This window comes from Colossoma macropomum, unplaced genomic scaffold (genome assembly GCF_904425465.1).
Source record: "Colossoma macropomum unplaced genomic scaffold, Colossoma_macropomum, whole genome shotgun sequence".
In the NCBI taxonomy this organism is placed as follows: Eukaryota; Metazoa; Chordata; class Actinopteri; order Characiformes; family Serrasalmidae; genus Colossoma; species Colossoma macropomum.
This window is the reverse complement of record NW_023494797.1, coordinates 628,153-655,376: the sequence shown is the minus strand read 5'-3', so window position 1 is coordinate 655,376 and position 27,224 is coordinate 628,153. Positions and strand designations below refer to the sequence as shown.

Genomic DNA, 27,224 nt, shown 5'->3' with positions numbered 1-27,224 from the left:
AACAGCTGTACACACATAAAATCATAATATTTTTCATTGAAACATAAAAAATTCCTTAGTTACAGAAAATATGTGTGTTTTTGTTGTACACAAGAGTACACATTGCTTTTCAGACTTTTGGATTTCACAACAATGGGATCTAACTGCTTACCATGTGGCCTGGAGGTACAGGGTCTCACGTCCTGCTCTACAATGCAGCAGTGTGGCTAAAATAATGCTTTACTTTTTGTGTTACAGTTGTGACATGAAAATGAGGGCCAGCATTTTTTTGAATAGCAAGGAGGGTTTTTTTTATTTAAAAATTAAACTTACAATAAATCTAAATGTTCAACTTTTCGTTAAAAAAATTAAATAGATCTTTGAAAAAAACACTGAAAAAAGTTTTAAATTCAAATTTAGGGGTTTTGAGACAGCCACCACCTAAAAGAAAATACCTTATAAAAGATGATTTTGCATGTATTCATCTTATGACTGTCTCAATTAATGGCACCAGTTTAAATAGACCATAACATTATCCTTCTACATGTCTAGATCTGATTACTTCTTTTTTTAAAAATAGTTTCTTTTTTACTGTGGGTTCACAGTTTTAACTAATTTGGTAGAATGGTCCCTATGATATGTATTCTATAGGTGGTGGTGTAAAGTTTGATGTTGACATGAATGTGACTAGCACACATATTTATACAAAATATAATTTAATATATAAAAACATAAATAACATATAAAACAGTAACAAAAAAATCTATATCTATGAAAGTAAAATTTCACATAAGAATTTTTGTAGCCTATTTGTCAACATACTCTGGAGGTGGATTTCTGGGAAAATAGGAATTTTTGACAACTGGTGGAATGGTGAGGTACTGCAGAATTCATGCTTTTTAAATTGATATCCAAGTTGAATATACATTTTTGGCACATATTATTATGACTTCACTGGTTAAAATAATATTTTAAGACATTTTTAGATAAATAAATATGACCACTTTCCCAAATTATCAACACACAATCATACTGTTGACTGACATCCGCAGTAGCGGCCTCATTAGAGGACTAATCAGACTTAAGGGTCTCTTTATGTGCAGTTTTTGGCAATCATGAAGGAGTGAATATTAAAAGGGTTAATCATTGGCCATTTCCAGCCTTTTATGGGTCAATAAAGGGAGTGGATCAATGCATGTGCACACTGTCCCAAATCCACACTGATTTTACCATCTTCGCTCTTAATTTATGATGATGAAAAGCATCTACACAAAATTAAAAACATATCCATTTCATCTTAGTAGGGATTCTACATATATTTTCATACTTATGACCCCAAATGACATTTTTGTGCGTCAAACCTGCAGCATAGGTGACTGGCTTCAAATGCTTTGTATGGTTACTGTAGCTTCTCTGAGAATTGTCTTCAGCAAAAGCAGCAGGGGTCAAAACATAGGGCAGGCAAAACAATTTTAGTAAAGTCAATATTCCATGCAAAATAGACAAAATAACAGTCACTGGATGAACTGAAAGAAATTGACAACAGTACTGAAATACAGCCCAGAAATATACTTAACATGTGCACAAGCTCACAAACAAAACCTGGGAGAGGAGGGCTGACAGATTCTTTGACATTATGAAATGATTGCAATAGAGGCATTTTTCCTAGCAAGTCTACCAAATAGCTTGTTGATATAGAGCAGGAGGCATCACTTCCGGTCCTGGAAGTCACAGTTGGGTGATTTCCCTGTTCAAAAACAGAGATGAAACCTGGTAATTAACTGATGGATTGCATCAGGTGTGTTTGAGCAGGAAAACCACAGATAAATGCAATAAAATTCTCCACTTGTGAATTTTTAATAATTTTTTGGATTATCAAACCTTTCACATTGTTAGTTGGAAAAAAGACATTTTCTTTCCTGTGTTGACAAATAAATAAGGGAGTTTGTCATGAGTGTTAATTGATATGCTAATAACCATATAATAGGCCTGTTACAATCAAGGGATTTTAGCTAATGTTTAATTGCCATATAGAGAATTGCATTTAACAATTTAATTGTTGGCTGGTTTAATTGGCTGGCTGTTAATACTTACTAGCTCATAACTGATGACAGAAACAGCTCAAATAAATAAACATGACTCACGACTGCCATGTAAAGGTGTTATAGCACCATTAGAAGTTAGTACTAAGCACCGTTAGAAGTTACTCCTTTGTTTTCTTTTACATGCATTTACATACAACCCAACAGAAAAAATGCACCCATTTCACACTCTGGTTGTTGCAACGTAAACATACGATTGTGAAAGCCAACAGCAGTGCAAAATATTTGTGATCAGGTGACTGTGTAATAATTGTGATAGGCCTACCAATTTGGTACAACATCCTTTATGTTTTAAATGTTTAAGTGTTCATTTTACATTTCTTTGATTTGTCTGCAGCAGTAATAGTATCATTGGCCTATAAATTCCCTTGTGTATGGGCTATGGCTTTATATCCAGCAGGCCCAGAGAGTGTCTCATATACCCTTAAAACACACAGAGAAATTTTTCACATGCCAGGCTCATGTGTAAGCAGTCCAGGCTTTCTCACCCCGTCAGCTTGCCCTTATTTTTGCTCACCTTGTATTATGACAGATATAGCATTGAGACATCCCAGCTGAGTGTCCTTCCATTTGGCTTATTCTCTTGATCTCCTTATTGAGCTATGGGTGTTTGTGTGGGCCTATGTGTGCGTAGGGGCGGTTCTGAAGATGCAGGTCCACCTCAACTGCCTGGATTACCCTCTCAGCCAATAAGGGTTAGAAGATTATGTATCACTATAACATAGGACCAAATAAGTGTGGCAGTGTAGAGAACCTTGCAGCCAGTCTCCAGGACACTCTCCTCTTTCTGCTTGTCTGAGGTAAGATGCTCCAAGATGTTGAGATGGGTTGCAAGTTTAGCTGAGAGAGTAGTGGAAGTCCTAGATGGTTTCTGATCATTGAGCGAGGACAGTTATCAGTTGTTCACTCTTTTGGTTGTTAGTATTCTCTTTAATTAACTCCAAAAATGATCTCTTTTCAAATGATACGTTTTAGTTTCAGCAGTGCTTAATTTGACGTGTGATGTCTTGGTAATGGCTCATTGGTAAGATGAGATAGTGTTTGCAAAGAACAAGAATAATTTATTTAACAAAACTATGATAACGATTTTATTTTACTCAAGTTAACTGATGAAATTTTCAGAAGATGGTTCATAAATTTTAATGTCAAAAATTGAGCAGGAATCTACCAAGACCAATAGAATACAACAGGCCATGTCAAGTGGGACCACTTTTCAGCAGTCAAAGAGGGGACCTCTTTGGGTTAACACACTCTAAATCCACTATGGCCAATGCAGTGTACTGTGGGATTTACAATGGCTTTACACCGTGTTACAATACTAGCAGCCTCATTGTTGGCAATGACAATACAGGATTAGAAAGAAATGGATGGAATGATAATGGCTAGAATGGCCTGAAATGCTTTAATGCTTTAATGGTTTATCTGCCAACTTTAAACTAACAGTTCATTAATGACCACTGGCATTATTACTAATTATCTTAAAGGATCAAATGTTTATTCTAAATCAAAGTTTTAAAAAGAAAGTTGCCAAAAAAGTTCTTGGAGCAATGCCATACAAGAAAGCTCAAAACGCACTGCCCTTTGGCTGTTAAGTGTTTTAAATTTTTGCATTTCTCTGACAAAGAATTATTGTCTATGGTAAGTACATGTATGCTACAGATGCAGCAGATAAAGATTATATTGAAAAATACTGGAATATAATTTAAAAACCATCCATTGAAAGGGAACTTTGCATGTTTAGTTTTGACCAATTTGCCTTCAACTAATTCATATATATCACATATCAGTTATATTATATATTGACTATTTTCGGCAGAAGATAATGTATTAATTTCTGGAATCACAGAAGTTCTGAAGTAGCATGACCATCTGCCATTTCTCACTCTCTCATTTACTGAGGTGTTAGGATTGCTGAGGGTTATGCCCACATAAGGATGGCAGAGAACCTTGAGCAAGGGTCGCTGCTGAGAAATACAATCTTCTGATAATCCTCCAAAATTTCTGCAGCTGTGCTGAAGCTGCACCACAGAATGCCCCCGAGCAGGGCATTAAACTCACATATGAAAGGAAGCTACTCACGATTCATATTATGTATTGATATCATCAGGTCTGTTTTAAATAACTCTTAAAAATACAAGAAACTGTCACTATAACTCAGAAATATGGCCACTATGTGTGATGTGGCTGGGAACAACAACCTGATTAACCACAATATAGTGAGGAGAGCTGATCATCCAGATATACAGATATCATTGTCATCACATCAACCTTTCTTAACATTTTATTTGGAGTTATTTTACAGTTTGAGAACACCAGTTGCCAATTCATGTGGAAATGGTTAAAATGGTCCAAAATTACTTACACCAATGTACATTAAAATTAGGAAAGTTTCTTTGCTACTTCTACAAAGTTAGAATTTCTGAGATGAAGCTCTGTTACAACATCAATGATATGTTTGTTTGCGTGTAATCAGATAAAAGAGATGTACAGTAGTCTTGAGATATTTGGAGTGATGAGGTATAGGGCAAGTCTGTCATCATGTCGTTGAGAGTCAGTATGCAACCAAGGGCTTGGGTTCTCTGTGCGACAGGAGCAGAGCATGCACCCTTAAACATAAAGGTGCCAATAGTGGTTCTTTGGAGTGATAAATGAATGCATAATGTAAAACCAATGGTTAAAACTAATAACCATTCAGAAACCTTTGCTTGAAAAAAAGTAGAATACGATGCAACTTTCATTCTCAAATATTATTACGTATTTAATAAGAGAAAGTGTTTTTTTCTGCTTCAGCTCTAACTTGTGTGGGCACTATGTCTGACACAGAGGATGTGTGAGTATTTATTCTTTTGTTTTTTCATTATATCATTCTGTTGAAAACATGATCATACTCATTTTACACTCATAATGTTTTTTTTTTTGTCTTTTTCAGTGATGTTGAGGGTGAGTATGACATACAAGGTGATGATGCTAGTGATTTGTATTATTATTATTATTATTATTATTATTATTATTATTACCAGTGTACAGCCATATAGTATGTGGGATATCTAATGTACATTGCACTGAGTTTACTATATTGTAATTGCTTCTTTCCCTGTAAACATACTTATAATGTTAGCATTGTTTCTGCTTTTATTCCAGCATTTACAATGCAGTTACTTGGTGATGCATTTGTGCTCATTAGGTTTGAAAGTCAGACTATTGTATAAATATGAAAACATGTCTGTAGCCTCATCCTGCAGGTCTAGGATATCTCAATTATTCGGTCTATCCCCTGATTAAACAAGCTTTTCAGAACCTCTCATACTGCATACAGTGTTGAGGTAGTGCCATCTGCTGTTTGGCAGTAACATATGTCTGGTCTGAGTCTGAGGACCTAATTTAAGAACATCCTTGTAGGCGCAAAGGGCAGTAGAATTAGGCTCATGTTACTGATGTTCTCTGAGGACAGTGTTGTTTTGGGACTGTACTGGCCACACATTTGTTTAAAGCTCCTGTTTCAGGACTGTCTATATTTAGCAGGTACTTAATCAATTAAAAAAGAACGATCATCAGAATGTAATTTTGTGAAAACAGTGTCCTCACAGAATACTGCTGAGTAGAAGCATGTGCAGTTGTAATGTAATAATTATTGAAATAGCATGAATTGTAATTGTGTCCGTTTATTGCTTTCTTTCTTGGCAAATGAAGAATACGAAGAGGAAGGTAAAAGAAAAAAAGGCGATTGTATCGTCACTTGGTCTTCCACCATACTAATTTATCCACATTTCCATCCTTACGTTTGATGATAACTGCCCTTAACCTAATGCTAGATCACGTTTCATCATTTTATTACTAATTACACAAAATATTAATTTGAGTCTGACATTCACTTTGTATGGATAACTAAAATAAGTCACAATTAAGGGAATTTTCATAATTGTTGCTTTCACTAATGCATAAAACTGACCTCTCTCTGTCTGAACTTTATTTAGTCAGTGTTGTTATAAAAGAGACTGAAATTGAGCTTAGCACATTCATGTAACATCTAGGGAAGCTAACCTAACATAACACATTCATCTGGTTGCCAACCAAACTTGGCACGGTTATTTGGCTGTTAACTAAACTTAACTAAATTTAGCACAATTATTTGGCTGCTAACCAAAGCCCTGTTAGGATATTACTGAACCTAAGTGTATATTACTTGTGTAAGTGTTTGGGGTTTCTGAAGAAGACCTTTCTAATTTCATTTTGTGTGACAAGCTAGCTAGGAGCAATGCCTCATCTGAATTAACATGAGATACTTATTAATTAAGTCATTCCACATGGTGGACAAAAACTAATGATAAATACATAGTGCAGGGCAAAAGGTTGGTTGGTTGTTATTGGTCATTAGCCAATGAATGTCACTGATTCAAGTGGACCCCCTCTCATTTTATGTGTGTATTTTATGCTCCCCCAAACAGAGTGCAAATGTTACTGATAATGTTATAATAGCACCTACACAATGGGAGCATTAAAAAAGAGTTGCATGTGATGTAAGTACGCTAATATATTAGTCATATTACTCTGCGTTAATTTCTAGGAAATGTTTTGCATCACCTGCCTCAACAAGAGTTTGCTGTAAAAGTGCAGTTCTTTTAATCTTGTCTAATAACCGTGTTACAGCTTTTAGTTGGAAAATGAACTGCAAGTTGAGCCATTAACTGATAGAGTGTAGAGTAAATGCAGTGAGAATGCAAAAAATCTGTGATGAGATGAATACTAGAAACCTTAGATATGGATAACCATTTTTGCCATTTAGTATACCCAACCAGATTTTTTTATATAATTATGAGCAAACAAGGGTGCACAGTGTCTCACTTAAAAAATATTGAGGTAATATATTTTGTAGTAGTAGTATTATTGTTAATAACCATCTGCAAAACTGCCACCATGAGATCCTGTTGGTGTGGGTTTTCTCTATTTCAGCAATCCACACAAATCCTAATAGAAAAATAATAGCTCCCCCTTGTGGAGAAACATCAGCCTGCTAAAAAGGTTAGCTATTGGCCAGGTCAGTTAGATGCTTGGCATCTAAAAATGAGGTGGGGATGGGTCAGGGCACCTCCAAAGTATAATCCTCAGGCCTCCTATAGTCTATGATTTTTCTAATAAGTGACTGCTAACTAAACTCACCAAGGGTGCCACTTGAAAAAAAATATGGACAACATAGTTTTTATTATGAAATATCCTTTACAACTGCACATTTTGTGGCATCTGAAGCCTTGACATTTTCTGTACCAATCTTTTGATTGTCTAATGATTTGTTCTCCTCCTGTCCTCCCATGTGCTCCCTCTCACTCATTTATCCGTCCTCTCTTTCAGTATCCCAGCCACTCTCTCTCTTTAACCTGCAAATCATCTTTCATTCCTAACTATGCCGTCTCTCTTTTCTGCATTTAAATAACCGGCACCACCTTCCTCCCCCTGGTTGCTTGCTGCATGCGGCATTAGCTGGAGAGGTAGTAGAGGTAGAGGTAGCCCCAGAAGCAGCCCCAGAGGCTGAGCCAGAGCCAGAGCCAGAGTCTGAGCCTCAGCCCGAGCCTGAGCCAGAGCCTGAGGAAGAACCTGAGCCTGAGCCAGTACAAGAGGTGCATGAGGAAGGTATGTGGCATGGATATTCATTCATCCTTCCCTACCCATTCACCCCAACAGCTCAAATAAGAACTACAATCAGACAGTGCACCTTAAGTGCCACAGTCCCAAATCAAGTTAATTTAGTACTTAGTTGAGTGCTTACCATTACTCAAGCTAAAGTGCCTCCTCTTCATATGTTCCCACTGTGAAGGTGGCATGACTGTAGAGGCAATAGAGCCCTTTCAGTCAATGAGCCAAGACCTTGACCAGGAATTGGAAAAAATAGGCATCTAACAAACAAGGTTTACTTTCCAATTCCAGTTTACCTCTGATATGGCTGCAACTGAGCTGTAGCTCAACAAACATGGCACTAAAACCCATTTTAAAGGCTTCCACAGAGCGTTAGCTGGCTAGCTGAGTAGTGCAAGTGAATGCTTTGAGCAACCAGGACTTTCCTTGGATTAACCATAGCATCACCGGTGCTCATGCAGCAGTGATGCCAATAAAATACTCATGCTAATGCCTCCATGCTTTTTCCCCCATATTTGAAAACACCAAGAGATTCTACTACTGCTGCTAGCATAAGGCTAAAATGGCGTTACTGTTACTGTTACTGCTACTGCTACTGTTGCTGCTAGTATAAAACTTTTGTTGGACAGACAGAGTATCTCACAGGTGTTGTGCTATTGCATGAACACGCTGATGTTACTGCTGTGTAATACTAATGTATTAATATACATGGAAAATGAGGGGATATTTTCATAAGAACTAAAAAGGTCACTGCTAGGAAATTAATTATGATAATATTGGGTAATTTACTTTGTTAGCAGTCCGAAACACCTCTGGTATTTGGGGTTATTCAACACTTATTTTGTTCCATTTGAGTTTCCAAACATGAAAAAGTTAGGGAAAAGTGTTGCATGTTGCCATTAATGACATATTGACTGAGCTTAATGATGAAGGTTGTTTTATAAATCAATTGTTGCCATTTGCTGATGTCGTGTTGGGTTTTTTTCATTAAATAGGTTTCTTTACAAAATGAGCACCTCAATTTATGTTACTGTTCAGCCAAGCTCTGCATTAGAAAGTATGTCAGCTCTGCTTAACTCTAGGCACAGAACTGTCCAGCTAATGTTTTCTGTTCTGCTCTTGCTTTCACTGCTTGCTGCATGCAGAGGCCTATGAAGAGGAAGGTATGTTGGTCATTCTCTTATAGTATACATGTACTTCGGATTGTAGCGAAGACAAAAGTAAAAATGTATACATGCAGGAAAGCTGGCCGTGTTTATATATTCCTACAATTCTAAATGCTGTTTCCATTTACAACTTTTAAAACAGTTCTGTAATGTAGTGGGAATGCAGGAAATAGCCCTAAGCATCCTGCTGCCTTTGTTGACACTAAGGGCAGGAGATAAAAGGGTGAAGGAATATGTAATGCTGACATTTGCTTCTAACTGCGCAGTGACCCCACTGCTCACCTCTGCTTTGCTTTTCTCTTTTTGCATGAAATGTGCCATACCAGTGGAGGAGGGAGAGCAAGATGGTAGTTTGTATTGTATTTCCTGCTGGTACACCTGATAATTTGGGTGTTGACTTTGCTTGTGGTTTGGGTGTGAGGGTCAAGGTTTACAACCCCCCAAAAATGTTGTTAGGATAAACAACGCACCATCTCAAGCAGTTCAGAAGGTTAAATCTGATTTACCCTTCTCATGTCTGTATTTGAAATTTAAAATTTACATTGGTTCTTTCATTCTCTGGACTTGCTTGAGCACAAAACTGAGGAAATGTTATAAATCATTAATTCAAATGAACATACTAAAATTTAGTTGTCTAGCATAAATTAGAAAATATATTAACATTCCCCAACCTGTTTGAAAAGAGCATAGTAATTGAAGATGTAGATAAATTAGGGATGAAAAGGTGATTATGTAGTCTTGTACTTTGGTGGTAGGTGTCCCCCCGTGTGTGTCTACTCACACTCATATATGTCAGTATCTGTTTATTCGTTGTCATGTATTGGTTGTATGTATTGTATGAATTTGTTTCAGTGTGTCTTTCAGTAATGTGTACATTAACATATATGAAAGTAGTTCTCAAATTAGAATTCCTCATTTTATCTAAGTGATTTCTGTCTGAGAAGTCAGTTTGAAGGAACTCAGCAAACAAGGGTTAATTACAATTATATAATTATTTGCAGTGTCTGCCACTGTTAAGAAATACAGTCACCATTTTGCGATTGGTCAATGAGCTTGAGACATTTTTATTATCTTTAAAAAGCAGACAGACAAGCTCCCAAATGGTGGAGCTAGCTTAGTGTTCGCCTAATTGTTGCAAGATTGCATGTTCAATCCCTGACAGCACCATCTGTATTCAAGAGCCTAAGAGAGCGTAAGTGGCCTCACTCTCTTTGGGGTGAGTTGGATGGTCTGTTTTTCTACCTCCATCATTACACCCAGTACATTGCTAGCCAACACAGCTAGCACTGTTAGCTGATGTAACAGAATGGCCAGTTAGTCTTCTTCTCCAAGCGTGTTCAGCTGTCCAGTGACATTGTGTTAGCAGCAGTTTGAAAAGATGTTGTGGCTGGCTTTAAGTAACTTAGAGGAACGACATTAGCCCTCACTGTGTTAGCCTAGGCTTGTGCGATATGAGAGACCAAGCTAACGAGTTGGAATTGACTAAATTGAAGGGAAAATTTGAGAAAAAAGGTCTGTATATTCCCAAAAGTCAGTATATTTCCAAAAGTCAGTATGCAGCACTGAGAACAATAGCAATAACATTTAGTTAGTTACTCTTATTTAATATTTCCAGTAGATTCTAAAATTAATTTTCATTCAAAATTCCAAAAAAGCAACCTTAACTAGCATATCTAGAGCCCTTGTTTGGTGGAAATGTTGGATTTTACGGTGTTTTTGTTACATTAAAAACATTCCTGCAAATTGACTTGAAATCACATATTAAGTTATGATGTTGCATGGAACACTACTTTAAGTATGTTTTCCTCTCATTATGTTTACCTTACTGGTAAACCACAGGGCCCTGAGTGGGTGACACTAAGATTTAACAAAATAATTAAGTTTTTAATGTTTAACACAATTCCCTCCAACTATTGCTGTAGCACCTTTGACACTTTATGAACACTGTATCTCTAACATGTGTAACATGTCCCTCTCCCTTTTTTATGTTCTTGTTTGTAGAAGAGAAGCCAAAATACAAGTAAGTGGAAATGACATTAAAATGTTTTACTTTTCCAGTTTAGGAATATTTATCCACATCTTAAAAACAAACAATACAGTACGACACAATATTATTATTATTGCAACTATTACAGGGTGACATGGCAACATGCAGTGCTAAATTAGTATGTTGGTGTTGAGGTGGTTGATGATTTTAGACTTACAGAGTATCAAGCTAACACTTGGCTAACTTGTGCTGGGCAGTATATCATCTATACCACATGTGTCAGGCTCCAGTGCTTGCGGACCAAAACACTGCAGACTTCAGCACACTGCTACATTAAACACACCTGATTCAGCTCATCAGCTAATTAGTAAAGCGTCCATGAGCTGAATTCAGAGCGTTAGAAGAGGAAAAATGCTAATCTCCGCAGCACTTTGGCCTAGAAGGTCCCCAGTTTGACATGCCTGATGTATACCAATATTGGTGGCACACCACAATATTGATCCTTAGTTTTTACTTTAGCCTTGAATGCCAGGCAATATCATATCACCTGGATTTATAAAGCCATTGCAGTGGAATCAGCCCTCTTACTTTGAGGCATGCCTTGTCAATTTTTAGTAAATCACAGCCATTAAGAGTGTATTTATAAAAACAAAGCAGGAATTCAGCCATACATATGCATGTGCGTCCGTTTAGAAATCAATATGCAAAAGCATTGAATCTCTTTTGTCAAGTGAATCGAATACATCTGGTATACTGAAAGAACAACTTGAAATCCATTCTCTTTAATATATATTTAAAGCTAACAAAGTATATGTCTCAGCCAAAACTAACACATCTTGTTGCAGGGTTTTTTTTTGAAGGAGGCTCTGCTGTGTGTACCTGACTCAGTTTCTTAGTTTGCTCAGTACTTGGAGCGCTATATGTTATTTTGAATGAAACAGCTTTATTGGAAATTGTTCTTGGACAGAGCTGTCCGTACTGATGTTGAAATAGACAGGCAAGGAGCATGAACATTATGAAACGTACTTTACTTACAGCTGTATAGAAGCTCTTTTCTGACATGGAATCCACTCTTCTCCACTCCAGTGCTGCTCGATCCTGGGTAAATAATGTTACATAGCTGGGTAATGCACTTAATTAAAAATCAGCTAGATTTTAATTTTTTAATTGTTACCAATTTACTCTATTTAATTCTAAGTAGGTATTTCATTATTTTGGAAAAATACATACTCGTATTCGGTCTGAAAAAATGGTGCATCCCTAGTTCATAATGAACAATTCCAAAGACAGAAAAACAAAATAGATAGGAAATTTCCTTCCGTGCATGTTCTGTCTTGTTAGCATTTACAATATTGTGCAAGTGTTTTTTGTAATTTGAAGAGAAGTAGGCCAGAACAGAAAATTCCAACCAAAATGAGCTGTCAGGAAACACATGTTCATTTCAGTTAACTTTATAAACCTAAACTTAAATTTCATTTAATACCATAATATATTTGGAATTATTGTGGTATCTAATTTTCTTGATTCCACTCAGCACTAATGTAATCACTTATGTGAGTGTATGTGGTTGAAACACACTAATCTCTGTCTGTCTCTTCAGACCCAGTGCACCAAAAATCCCAGAAGGAGAGAAAGTGGACTTTGATGTAAGCAGATATCTATTATTTTAGTGATGTCCCTGCTTGCTGCGTTTCTATGCAACTTCAACCTCACTTGCTCAACTTTGAAACTTTTATTTAAATTCTCTTATTTAATGTTTCCAACAGATTTGGGATGAACCATCAAATATGTGGATAAACTAGGATATTTCCCAACTGCTTTTTGCTTTGCTATAAAACAAAGAAAGATTTAAGATGATATCTCAGTGTGTCTCTATGTGTGTATTTGTAACAGGACATCCAAAAGAAGCGCCAGAATAAGGACCTCATTGAACTGCAGGCACTAATTGATGCCCACTTTGAGTGCAGGAAGAAGGAAGAGGAAGAGCTTATTGCTCTGAAGGAGAGAATTGTGAGTTCCTCTAATTACCAACACAAAAAATCTTACAGAATCCCAGAAATATGCAGTTTATTCCTGTATGTCTCACGCAACAAATGCAGAACAAGTTGTACACATTCCAGTATAACACATTTTTGGTTTTTGTGCTTTTGGTTTCTGGAGAAAGTCAGGACTGAATGCTGATGGAAATGCACAGGCTTAGAAAAGTCATTATGCTTCTTAGAAAAAACATCTGTAAATGTCTAAAGCATCTCTCTGAATTTTTTATATTGAACAAAGCATCTTGCTTTGCACGGTTTTACAATTTTCCTCATATAGTCTCTCTGGCACATGTAACTAAAGGGATCTGCTGTCACTTTATTAATGCTAGTTCATATCAGGTCAACATGCTCAAACTTTAACTGATAGACCAAAAATAGATTTTAAAAAGTGCTACATATTTGTCCACAAGAGATTTGGTAGAACTTCTTGTATCTATTAGACAGACAACATTTATCGCCACTGACATACCAAAATCTTTTCATTCCATATTTGTCATTTAATCTTTTACATCAATCAAACATATCTGCTGTTCCTCACATTGTGTGAAAATTTCACAACAAACAGATCAATATAAATGTTTTAAAATTAATTAGAATAAAATTTCTTTGATTGGAAAGTTTCTTCCAAAAACTGTAAGGTTATCCTTTAGGAGAGCCAAAGTTTTGTCCTGACATTAGAAATATCACAAACATGTTCCTAACATTTGTGTTAGAAAAGGAGAGAAAAAAAATCACAGTATAGTTCACTGTATAGTCTATAGAAGTTCCATCATGTTAAAAAAAAAAGCAAAAAAAACAAAAGACATTATTATCCATTAATTAATCTCAGGGCAAGTAAATGTATGTACAATTTTAGAAACTGGTGAACTTTTAGTGCTTATTACAGCTTATTTGTGCAGTAGTAGAAAGTGTAGCTTGTTGTCACGCTGCATATTTTGGTATAACTTTAATATGACGTGTCTGCAGGAAAAACGCAGAGCTGAGAGGGCAGAGCAGCAGAGGATTCGTGCTGAGAAAGATAAAGAGCGTCAAGCAAGACGTGAGGTTTGTTGCGCTAGCTACTTACTCCTGCATGCTGTGTGCTGTCACAGTGTTATGTGAAGAAGCACATTAAACATATGTTACAACATGTGGTACTATATTTTTAATCTGCTTCTGATGAAGTAAAAGAAACAGGTACTTCTATTGGCTTCTAATATAAAAGCATTTTGAGTCAGCGAAATTTTTATTTCTTTAACAAAGTACAAGATAGACATAATATTATTGTAGGTGGAAATCACCTGCAGCTATAGATGCACAAATAAAAATTAGCCTAAAACACTGGAGTGTTCTTTTAACTGGAAGACTACTTCAGTGGTTCAGAAACAATACATTACCTCTAAAAGTCACATAATTTACTGATGGACTACATTTTTGCTTGATGCTACATTGACATATGGTATGTGTATGTGAGCACACATATACAGTTGTATGCAAAGGTTTGAATGTCTTCAAATGTAATTTGATGTAATGTAACATTACGTCTTGATTGTCAATATGACATTTTTCTGCAAAATGTAGTGCACAATTTCTATTTATTTACCGAGTTTAAGATTTTGAAAAAAAAAATAAAACAAAACGTTAAATCTGATGTGGCATAACTTTTGCACAGGCCACATTCTGTGTTTTATTTTTTTCCACAATGTAAAATTAGCAAATAACAGTAATTATTATCAGAGGATGAAAACTTAATTTCATTTTAAAAAATCAACAAAACATAATTTGGCCAAGGCACCCAAATGTTTGCATACAACTGCATATCAATGTAATTATGTTATAACAGAAGTTTGGGGGGAAGAGCATGGCTGAAACCCCTCCTTCTTCCAGTCTAATGCCCTATACAGTCAGTACTACAGCAATGAGGGGGATCTGGCCTTGTAGCTACAGGCAGAAGCTGCCCAGAACTCCAGCCCAAGTTCTCAGAGTTCTCCCCCTCCCTCAGTCAATCTTCCCTCATACTACCACCACATGGTGAAGGCATGGTCTGAACTCACAAAATGTGTATGGAGACCCATTTTTGTGTCTATGTCTAACAGGAGGAGAGGCTGAGGAAGGAGGAAGCAGATGCTAAGAAGAAAGCAGAAGAGGATGCTAAGAAGAAATCTGTTCTCACCAGCATGGGCTCCAACTACAGCAGCTATTTGCAAAAGGTGCATATCTGACCCACTCTATTCAAATTACCATTTAGTGCTAGAAGTTATTTTTGAAAATGTAATATTGAAAATGGATCAAAATTAAATAAAAATCTTAATCACTCTCATTTAAACTAACAACCATCTTGTATATTTAACGTAAGCTTCAGTGAAAGAGTGTTGCTTTGTGGTTGTACTATTGTTGTTTTGTCTTTTTGATGTAGGCTGATCAAAAGAGAGGAAAGAAGCAGACAGAGAGAGAGAAAAAGAGGAAGATCTTGGCCGAGAGACGCAAGCCTCTGAACATTGACCATCTGAATGAGGACAAGCTAAGGTCTGCACAAATACCCATAGAACATTATTTTCAGAGAGTCCTAATGTGTTAATGTGTGTTGAAGGGGAATATCACAGATTTTTCAAAATTTATGCATCATTAAATGACTGACAAACTCATTTACAGAGTTGTTCGATGTGAAATAGTTTATGGAAGAAAAACTTACAGACTCAGATTTCTTGATAGAATTCAGGGGGCATAATGTGTACAACACAAATATGGCCATTTTATTTATTATCCAAACAATTCCTGAATATACAGGTGTCTTCTGAGCTTTTAGAGGTAATTCTGATGATGGTAAAAAATTGTGGTAAGTCTGAAAATATACAAATCAGGCATAACATTATGACCATATCAGCTCCACTTACTATATAGGTGCACTTTGTAGTTCTACAATTACAGAGTGTAGTCCATCTGCTTCTCTGCATACTTTGTTAGCCCCCTTTTACTCTGTTCTTCAGTGGTCAGGACCCCCATGGACCATCACAGAGCAGGTACTATTTGGGTGGTGGATCATTCTTAGCACTGCAGTAACACTGATGTGGTGGTGGTGTGTTAGTGTGTGTTGTGCTGGTACGAGTGGATCAGACACAGCAGTGCTGCTGGAGTTTTTAAACACTGTGTCCACTCACTGTCCACTCTATTAGACACTTCTACCTCGTCAGTCCACCTTATAGATGTAAGGTCTGACGATAGCTCATCTACTGCTGCACAGTTTGTGTTGGTCATCCTCTAGTCCTTCATCAGTGGTCACAGGATGCTGCCCACAGGACGCAGTTGGCTGGATATTTTTGGTTGGTGGACTATTCTCAGTCCAGCAGTGACATTGAGGTGTTTAAAAACTCCAGCAGCACTGCTGTGTTTGATCCACTCAGACCAGCGCAACACACACTAACACACCACCACTGCATCAGTGTTACTGCAGTGCTGAGAATGATCCACCACCCAAATAGTACCTGCTCTGTGAGGGTCCATGGGGGACCTTACTACTGAAGAACAGGGTAAAAGCGGGCTAGCAAAGTATGCAGAGAAACAGCTGGACAGTTACAGACTGTAGAACTACAAAGTGCACCTATATAGGAAGTGGAGCTGATAAAATGGACAATGAGCATAGCAACAAGGTCATAATGTTATGCCTGATCGGTGTAAAGTCTTTGGGCATTTTTTTTTTTTTTGCCTTACAATGCCCTGTTGGTACCTCTCCACCATTTATGTTTTTGGAAGAATAGGTTATAGGCAGAAATCTTAACTTAAGCTATTGTGAAACAATTTGTCAGGCATCAGGAAGCATATACGTAACCATTTCATGTAACAGCTTTCAGTGACATAGCTTTAAGAGGCATTAAATGCTTTAGACATCTGGTTCCTATTGCCCCTGCTGCACACAATTCTGACTCTGTACATTTCCTTACAATGGAGCATTTCACGTCAAATCACTCTGAATGGCTTTGTTTACATCTTAACTATTTGATCTATTTTGAGTTTGAAAAATCAGTTTAATTCCCCTTTAATATTTAATATTTTGTTTTACATCATAGCATTATATCAAAACATTGAGCAAACGTTTCATGATGAATTGACCAATATGTTGAAATGACTTGAAGTAGTATCTCTTTAGATGAAGTACATGGAGTCTTCTTACATATTCTTCTCCCATAATGTTAACCTTTTGAAGGTATATGGTTTTGTTATAACAGTGATGTGTTAAGCCATACCTGTGTACTGTACATACAAACAAATTAAGATGTATTAAGCAACTGCACTGTACTACTATATAGAAGTTGTTTTTACTTCTGTTTTACATACGTAAGTCAGTTTTTACTTTGTTAATTTAACTTTGTTTTTGGACCATTTTAATCACAAAAATGATAATTTAGTTCGTAGTCCTAACCATGAAGACAGTTTGGAGTATATACTTGAAGTGAATTTTGGTATCTGTTGCTTCATTCATCTGTGTATGTTCATGATGTGTGTGGGTGTTTTTGTAGGGAGAAGGCCAAAGAGTTGTGGGAGTGGATGTACAAACTTGAGTCTGAAAAATTTGATCATATTGAGAAGCTGAAGAGGCAGAAGTATGAGGTAAGAGTTAGTAATAACTAAATCATAGAACTACGTTGGTATATTACATTCTAAAATCACAGTACAGTTAACCCTTAGAAGTCACAGTTTTCATCAGGGATAAAAAGCCTAATAGTGTAATTTCATGTTAATTAAGTAGAGAAATTTATTTAGAAGTATCAATTCTAAACTTTAAATCAATACTATGTGTAATATTCTTTGTTATGCTGTGAATTGGATGAAAAGTTGGGCATACAGTATTGTTTTGAAGAAAGAAAAAATATCTTTTATATTTCTCAGGTTTTGCTATTGTTTGACATTGAAACAAGAAGAAAAAAGTACAGATTTGAATGATACATACAATATGTAAATCTAATGCATAATCTAAAACCATTGTGTAACCTTACATAATCAAACGTCCTTATATAATTATGTTTGAAGAAGTGAAAGTAATAACTTTTGATTTCTAAGGGTATTTAGAACTATTCACAAAACAGTATTGACACTATTGTGTTTTGCTGTAGCTGCCCTCTTTTTTCATTTTCAAAAGGATACTTTTCTATAGTAAATGGAGCATGAATGTTTTAATGACAATAAATAACCTCACAGGGAAGACCTTTTTACCACAAATATATCTTAATTCACTGCATTTTTACGTTTACAGTCTTTAAAACAGGTGCCACAGTGGGTTCTTTGTGCAGTGCTAAAATAAACATGTTTGAAAAAAGATCTGAGTGTGAAGAACCTTTTAGATAAGGGCCTAAATCATTTTCACATAATGTAAAGGTTCTGTACCAATTTAAGGGCTCTTCCTAGAGCTTTTATATAATGTGGAGATTCTTTAAAATTTGAAAAGGTGCTTCACATTTACATGTTATTTACATAGATGGTTCTCCAAAGAATCATTAATTCAAAAAAATAAATACTTTTTTTGGGGAAGATGCTCTTTTATGATATCAAGCAAGTAACATTTACTTGCACCTTAATTTTTGAGACTGTATGTCAGAAGAGTTTGGCCAAATGCTTTCAGCTTAAAAAGTTAAGATGACTTTTTTCCGTTGTGTATTCTTAGACAATTGGATGCTTTAAGACACCAATTTTCATATCCCATTACAACACAGTATATCGTTGCTGTTGAAACAAACCTTGTATCTCCAAAATGGTAACTTTTTAGGAAAAGGAAAAACATTCTTAACTTATAGTGCAATATAATGTTAAAAGATTGTTTCCACACACATTTTCTAAGCTCCACACAGAAAGGACTCTTGTTGCCCCGTCAAATAATTTTGGACTACTTCTATTGGTCCATTCATCAAGAAATTTTCCCAGAATGTAAAGAGCAACTGGTGTTTGCAAATTATAAAATTATTTAAAAAAAGACAAAAATGAAGATATAAGGTTTTGTCCCAACAATGACCATACGAGTGTTTTCAGTCAAACTGTTTCTTCAGACTTTAGGAGGTGCTATATTCTGTTTATACTCCTAAAAATAAAGGTGCCAAAAATGGTTCTTTGGACCAATGCCATAGAACAGTGTTTCCCAAATTGGTCCACAGGGCCCCCTAGATTATCCCCATTTTTCCTTTATCCCTATGTGTTGTGAGTTAGGTTTGAGCAAAAATGTGGACTGTCTGACAGGTTATGGGGACCAGATTGTGAAATACTGGTGTAGAAGAACCATTTTTGAGTACCTTAAAGAAAGATGTGTGGAGTATAAAGAATATCCACATAATGCAAAGGTTCTATATCAATTTTTTTTTTTCTCGAACTGCACATTCAAGCAAAGAAACATTCAGGAGCCTTTCTTTTTAAGAGTATATTTGCCAAACAGGATGAGTCTTGACTGGGTAAAATGTACTCTTCCTTTGTACTTCCTTATTTGTGCAAAACATACTGGTTTTTTTTTTAATGCTACACACAAAACATGCTTTACACTGTATGTGTGTGTTAGTGAAGATATACTCTGATTTCCCCCAGATTAATACCCAGCGTCAGAGAGTGGAGGAGCTCAGTAAATTGTGAGTAACTGAGGTCAAGTCTAGCAACAGTTGCGGCCTAACAAGCAAGGTCTAGCAGCAGAGTTTGACAGCAAAGCATGGTATGCGTGCATGACAAAATCTGGTTACTATGAAAACTGGTTACCAGCTCAAAATCCAAACTCATTTGAAGGACCAAAGAAGAATGCAGCTTTACAGTTTCCATTTTCAGAGTTTCCAGAGTACTTTACTGTCATAAATGTTCAAAAGCAGTTCAAGAGAGTGGCCCTGTCATCTTAGCTCCAACTGAGACTCAAAGCAGCTAAGTCACAAGACCAAATTTGTTTTTTGTTTCAGGCTTTGATTTAGGTTTTGTAACATTCATAGGGCAGAAAGGATCTGGAAGTGTTTTGAAAGCCAGGGCAACACTGTACTTTGAGCGTACTTAACTGCCTACTATTTTAAGCAAACTCTGCTATTAAAATGTGCAACTTTATTGTTAAAATTGTTAGTTAAACCTGCAGTGTAAACATCTTTGAACTTGAACTGAGTTTGCTTACTGCCAACATGTCTGGAGCTGCGTGAACTTGGTGAACTCAGGCTTTTTAAAAATTTTTTCAGCTAAGATCTTAAACTTTCATTTGCTGATAGTTGGGTTATCCTAACATCTGGTACACTGGGATATATTGAAATGGAGCTCACATCAGCCTGTTGAGGGTGATGTTTACACAGTCAGATTCAATCTGCTCTGCAGGTAAGTATGTGTGGATGTGTTTGGACCCCACCCAGGCTTGCTTATGTTCAGTCTGCCAGTCTACTTCCCTCCCTACACAACGACACTGACAGCGCAGTGAAAGCTGGCGATGCTTTTGGACCTCAGGTCAGAGAGAGTGAGTGTATGAGTGCACATATGTGTTTTACAGAGGAAAGCAGTTTCCCAGGTGAGAGTGATCCCACAAGTAAAGGTAACATTCTGGCTGGTTTAAAGTGGCTCATATGTTGTTTTCAGGTCATCTCACTCCGCAATCGTATTGATGAGCTGCAGAAGCAGTAAGTAGTTCTACCTCACACACACACACACACACACACACACACACACACACACACACACACCCACACACACACACACACACACACTGTAATTTCTTTACAGATGTCTTACTGTTAGACAGCATGTTTGTCATTTGCAGTAAGGCTATACAAAACATGTCCTGAATAAGACTAAAGGTGGTTATTTGGGGCATTTTTGAACATCCTAGCAGGACAACATGCAGTCTCCATGTGCATTTGTATGTGTATGCCACACTATCTGTTTTAAATGCTATGAAAAATAAGATCCAAGGTTTATTGTTTTGTTGTTATGCTACATTATAACAAAAATGTAACAACCTCAGTAAATTACATATTCACACAAACATAGTGTTTTAAAGGGGCCATATAAAATTTTTTATTTTACTTTTTCTCTGAAGTCCATTTATAACATTTGTGTGGGTTTTTGCAGGAGCATTATTTAACCTCTTTTTAAATGTGCTGTTTTGTTACCATTCCTCTAAAGTCAACCTAAAATCAATATTCAAAGTTTATGTAATAATAGGTCAGGTCATGTTAAGCTCAAATTCATCATGTCATAATTTAAAAGACAAAATTTGGGCTGCCTCTGATTTTTTATTACATTACTATGCACCAGCAGGCGGGGAAAAACAATATTAACCAATATCATGTTTTACCTCCCCCACACTAACTTAACGCTCAGTGAAATAGGTAACAGAAGGAAAATGTTCTGTGATTTCCAATCCACATTTACTTTAAGACAAATGTATGCAAAATAATCTCTGAAGTTTTGACGGCTCTCCTCTATTTTCACTTATTCAAAAACCAAACATTCTATATAACATCAATGTGATCTGACATATACTGTAAAATAAGACATATAAAATATGTTAATTTGGTGAATTCAGTCAGGATGTTTTTGCAGGTTAGATTCCATTTATGGACACTATATGGGCCCTTTAAAAAATATAAATAGCTGTCTCCTCAGTGGCTCAAAAGGCTGAGTAATATATTTCATTACTGACACCGGACTGAATGGAGAAAGTTGTTGTTTGTGTGTCAACTTAGTGGTATTTTTTGTAGAACACATCTAAGTAGTTTCTTTATACTTCAAGCAAGTTTAGCATACAAAACCTTTGGGCTTTATCTTTTCATTGCTGTGCGATGTTACAGAAATGAGTGTGTGAGAATGTGAGTTCTGATACTGTGCTGCATAAACCAGCAATAGTCATGAGAAAATGAAACAGTCAGAGATCTGTTAAGTCATTCTCTTTAGTGAGAGCTGAAGGACGGTGTGCAGCGGTAAGTCCTGCATGCAGCACACAACTACATCTCCACCCTGCTTTCAGTGTTGACACACAGCATGCTGAGAACAGCTCACATTAACCTGCTTGAGGAGTTCTGCAGTGGGAGGGTTAAACTCACCCTTAAAGCCTAGAAGAAATTTTGATACAGTCAGTAACCATGGTCACTAATTTTGTGTTGTAAAAGAACAGAAAACCTATTTTCTTGAAACTCATTTGTCAGTATACTCATTGGCTTCTATCATGTTTCGTGTTATTAGTAATTGGGTTTTCTAATCTTTTCTAGATACAATTAAAAGACAAATTAAAATGTACAATGAGGGACATTGCAAGTTAAAAAGGTGCAGTTAAAGGCAAATTATTGTAAATGGTAATCACCTACATGAAACAGATGCAGCAGATAGAGAGTACATTGAAAAGCACCTGTTCTGTTGTGTGTTTCAGCCCAAAGCTCATTCCTACACATTACCATAATTGATTTTTTTTGGCCATTCTAGTTTAGACAAGACATTCCATAAGTTTTATTTTGAAGCCTGTAACAGACATGAACATATATTATGGTGCACTACGGTGCAGCTTTTACAGTGACTCAGTAAAGACAGATCTGCTACTGCTGTTTTCAGTTCAGTTCAAAATCTGACTGAAATGCATTTGTTAGACTCACCCATATTTGCAGTCGTTGATGTATCTCAGACTTCCAGAAGGCCTAGAGTGACTTTTTTGTCAGACAATTTGTCCCATCTATTCTAAATCAAAATGTGATTGGTTGATTCCACTGTCAGTTCCTAACTCCAAGGCCTAACCAATTGTAATGCCCCCTGGTCGCATACCGAGGCGTAGCCAAGGGGTTATGGGGTGCTATCTATTTTCTTTTCACAGTTGAATACGTCAACACAGTTTTGTCTTTCATCTTACTTTCTGCAATAATTGTAATCATGTGCTATTTTATTCATTTGGAAATGATGGACAGATGTAGTTAGGTACTAAATCAACTACTAACTAAACAACTACTAAATCATAAAACAAAACAGCTTCACCCCTGGCCACATATATATTCACACTCAAATTTAAGTAAACATGAGCCGTAATACTGTAATCAACTGTTAACAGAAAAATCCTCCAGCAAAAGTGACAGATATGCCCAAAGGTATTTACAAATGTCACAAAGAAGCAGGAAAACTACCTTATGCTCAAATTATGGCATAGAGAAGGATAGAGGTTCGGATTTGGATTAAAGCACACATCTTCACATCTTTGTCATTTATTTCATGAAAAATTGAATCTATCTACCAATACAGTATGCAAAATCGTTTTCACTGAATCAGATAATAAGATTATTTAAAATTATTTAAAAAAAATGTTTTTTTTTGTATACATTTCATCACAGCTCCAAGAAGGGTGCTGCTGCTCGCCGCAGAAAGTAAAGAGCTCATCAATAAGGCCATAACATTGGACAAGCCATGCCCTGATCCACTGCTCCATGCCAGGGCCGTGTCCACTTGGCCTCCGCCAGCTGTACTCCTGGTCTTCAGACAGCCAGAGACAGATTCAGCTTTGACTACCAATTACCTTATGTATTCCGTCAGGCCCAATACTAGCAGTGGGAGACCCCTCTTCCCGCTGACCGCTGTTGGGTTCTTATTCTGTGTGTTTGTAAATAAAATTCTGGCTCACCAGCTTTGTCTGTATTTCTTCTACAGTCTTGTGGTTCAATAAATCATGTTTTCACACTTTGCAGAGTGGGTGGTATCAGAATCAGAATCTTTATTTACCAAGTACCAGATGTACAAGAAACTTCTCTTGGTGTAGGTATCAACATAAAATTAAATCCAATAAAATCAGGAGAAAAATGGCTTCCTTAGGTTTATACTGCCATGTTTGGATGTAGAAAAAGAGCTTCCAGTGAGACATGAACTAGTGAGTATCACTAACATGAAAACCTCCACTGGACTCCCTCAATCAAACACTCACACCATTGTCTCCCTATCAGTGCCCCCCACCCCACCCCACCCCACCCCACCCCCCTCCGCAATGTTTGATACATGCAGACGAAAGTATAAACTGAATGCTGTGCATTACATTCAAGTACATAAAATGTCTTGTACTACATACCAAATCAAACAGTGGTAGAGGTAGTACATGATAAAATGGTCAACAAATGTAGGTATAAGTTGGGTGTACCTAATAAACTAGCAACTCCATGTAATAACACAGGGTGTTGTGGTGCCTAATTGAGTTTGCATCGGATAGGGAAGAACAGAGACCCTACTGAGACAAAAAGAATTGTCAAAAATTGGTTGTCACATATTTAACTAGGCTTTGATTTAATGGCTCCTTTATTCCGTCAGAGTGGAACCAGTCAGACTAATGCTGTTTAATTCCAGGGTTTGTGATGTCTACAATGCAAATATAGCCATTTTATGTGTTATCCAGATTAACAGTGAACCTACACGTCTTTTGAGTTTTTATATGTAATGTTGATAATGGTAAAGTAGTGATACATTTGAAAAAAGGAAAAAAGAAATATGGCAACAATGTTGCCTTATAATGTTATAATGAATGTTCTTTTAAAAATGCTTTAGGGCAAAACCTTATCACAAAACACTCAAACAATACCTCAGACATCAGGCAGCAGATTCAGGACCACTTCTTGTAATAACTTTCTGTGAGATAGCTTTCAGAGGCATTAAATGCCTTAGGTATCTGGTTCCCAACAGCACCACTATGAACAATTCTGACTCATAATTTTCTCTAGAATGGCACATTTCACTTCAAAACACTTTGAGTTACTGTTTATTCTTTACATTCTTGTAATTTGCACCTAAAAGGCAGCAGTTGAAAAAAATGGTGGAATTCACTCTTAAGCGAATTGTCCAAATGTCAAAATTTTCCAAATGATGAATTTTAACTGTGTTGGTGTAATCATGGTAAATCAAGAAACAAAATGGTGGTGCGTTGAACACTGTTGTTTTACACAGGCATTGCAACTATGGCAGCTGAGAAGGCCATTCTTGGCATCCTTCTAGCGAATTTTTTATTGTTTTAAAAAATTACACTAAAATATTTACGACAAACATGTCTTCAGTTCTTGAGTACACCAAGCTTCAGTGGCCTCATTTGTAGAGGACTTTATTAGACAGTTGTGTGCACTGCCTTTTCAATACAGCTTGGTTTATATACATGTTGCTGCTGATTGGGTACCACCTCTGATAGACCCCTCAAATGAGAAAACATATCTCAAAGCCCGTTGCACACCCTTTCACACAGTTAGACCAAAACATGGAACACAACATAGAAATTGTAGCAAAACGATGCATGTTTTGAGATTGAACTTGTCCCTAGTCTTGCTTTGTTCTGTTGTGATATACAGGTCTTTCACCAGCACAGCATTTCACACATTTCATCTAAGTATTGGGCCTACCATTAGGAGGTTGCAAGTTAGATGTCCGGTGATGCTATAGCCATCTGTCGCCAGGAGTCCAAGAGAGCACAGTTGGCCTTGCACTCTCTGGGTGCGTAGGATGCCCCCTCTATCACGCATGAGATACTAGTTAGTGCAGGCATCTGTTAGCTTATGTAACAGAACTGACTGTTAGCACTGTTCTCAAAGTGTGCTCAGCTGTCCAATGACTACATTAGTTGCAGTTCAAAAAGACGTAGTAGCCTTCTTCACATAATTTTGCCTTCACCCTCCTAACGCTGGTGGTATCATGTGTTTGGGGGAGTCCTAACTAGTGGATGGAATTGGATACAACTAAACTAAGGAGAAAATTGGGAACCTCCCCCTCCCACCCAAAAAAAAGAAGATTCCACATCATACATTTTCCTAAAGATTTTTTTTTATTGAAAATGTAAATATAAATGTAATATGACACGTTTGATATATTCAAGCTAAGCACATTTTGCTTCAAAAGGATAACATGATTATAAAACAATGAGCTGGTCTGTATAAAACTGTATAAACATTTCACAAATGCCTTGGAAACCTTTTTTTAAATAACCCTTTACACTGCATATTTTCCTTTTTGCCATTAAAGGAACAGGACGCTTCAATGCTCTGTAGAGTCTGCTACTCAGAATTGATCAGGCTAAGATCCTGTAGAGGAATGCCCACTTTTTTAAATGGCGTTGTCATGGAAAAAACAATAGAATTTTGTGCTTTAGAGAAAAAATGATAAATTCTGAAATTGTTTTAAAGTTGTTTTGAAATTGTTTTTATAATGTAATAAATAAATAAAGTGCTCAAAATATAGCTTGCTGTTATAAAAAAAAAGATATGACTGATTAAAAAATGTCAGAATCACAAGTTATATCTCCTATACTATTAAAAAAGCATCTAATACAAATAATTAATTCACTGTAAATTTTTTTTTTTCCTTTTTCTCCCATCGGACTTCAAAAAGAGCATAAATATAATTATGTACAAACCATGAGCCAAGATTACATTTGGCTAGTTCATTATTACTGTTGGAGCTATATGAGGATCCTGGCTGAACATCTTTACTCCACCAGCGCCTTTTCCAGGGATAGAAAACATCACAATCAACGACTACTGGTGCATTTATTCATGTCTTCCATGCCAATTGTAATACAACTTATGAACAGACACATATTTTCTTTTGCTGTCCCTGTAAAATTTAATACATTTTCAAGTTCAGTTCTTAATGAGTAACACTTTCTTTTCAAGTTATAAAAGTCAATAATTCATCAAATGACTTCTTAACCAGTGCTAGAATGCCCCTTGATATTCAAGAGAATAAAAACATACAGTATTGTAAAGTTTGACAGTTTCAGTTGAGGCAAGCTTGTGTGAGTGTTTTTTAAGACCACTGGCAAGAACAGTCTGTGGGTTCCTGTATTGAGTAGCTGACCCACGTAGAGTTTCCACTGCAGTAGAGCTGGACCGAGCGGCGCTGAAGGCCCATCTCTCTACAGCACTTACAGAACCGCGCGTAAGTGTTGATGTTGTAGTTGTAAATACTTGCTGAAGGACACTTGCCATCACAGGACACTATGTTCACCTGGAAAAAAAGGGAGCATGGTTTGAGAGTTAGGCTTTATGTAGCCTTGCAAGCAAGACCTCTGACAAAGAACATGATGGTCTCATTTACTAGCTACTCGAATAACTTTTAAACATGTGATGAATTTCACAGTTTTCTACAAACTGTTTAGCAAAAATATCTTGCTCTGAAATATGTGTTACCATGTGCAGAGTGGGTAACTTCTGACAAAGTTTTATTTAATCCTTGTTTAAGTACTGCAGTCACAATGGCCCTTATTCGTCATTAGCACATACCATGCCTCAGTTTAGCGTCATACACATTCTGATCAACATGAAACAGGAGTGAACCAATAAAAGGAATGCATTTAGTAGGCTCTTGAGGCAGCGGCTGTCCTGCATAAGATAATTTACCTGGACACAGAATACTT

General features: G+C 36.6%; 2 protein-coding genes across 18 annotated transcripts in view; one reads left to right on the top strand and one right to left on the bottom strand.

Annotated features, from left to right (window-relative positions):
* Positions 1–2,802: 2,802 nt before the first annotated feature.
* tnnt3b (troponin T type 3b (skeletal, fast)) lies at positions 2,803–23,471 on the top strand. Of its 13 annotated transcripts, none has more exons than XM_036583930.1 (16): positions 2,812–2,881; positions 4,872–4,911; positions 5,011–5,021; positions 5,772–5,786; positions 7,557–7,706; positions 8,855–8,872; positions 9,202–9,222; positions 10,877–10,895; positions 12,463–12,508; positions 12,756–12,872; positions 13,868–13,945; positions 14,977–15,090; positions 15,297–15,406; positions 17,395–17,485; positions 20,450–20,490; positions 23,182–23,471. In XM_036583930.1, exons 2-16 carry the CDS (start codon positions 4,892–4,894, stop codon positions 23,216–23,218), a joined length of 888 nt encoding a protein of 295 aa, XP_036439823.1. In that variant the 5' UTR covers positions 2,812–2,881; positions 4,872–4,891; the 3' UTR covers positions 23,219–23,471. The 13 variants fall into 13 exon arrangements, with proteins under 13 accessions (XP_036439825.1, XP_036439829.1, XP_036439823.1 ...); XM_036583931.1 differs by lacking the exon at positions 20,450–20,490 and adding an exon at positions 19,442–19,482; XM_036583932.1 differs by lacking the exon at positions 5,772–5,786 and having other exon boundaries at positions 2,803–2,881.
* A 2,198-nt stretch (positions 23,472–25,669) lies between these two features.
* Positions 25,670–27,224, bottom strand: part of otog (otogelin) — an 80,958-nt gene continuing 79,403 nt past the window's right edge. For all 5 annotated transcript variants that reach the window (XM_036583924.1, XM_036583927.1, XM_036583925.1 and 2 more), the window contains one exon: positions 25,670–26,815. In XM_036583924.1, the coding sequence (XP_036439817.1) occupies positions 26,615–26,815 (201 nt within the window). In that variant the 3' untranslated portion in view covers positions 25,670–26,614. The remainder of the gene's footprint in view (positions 26,816–27,224) is intronic.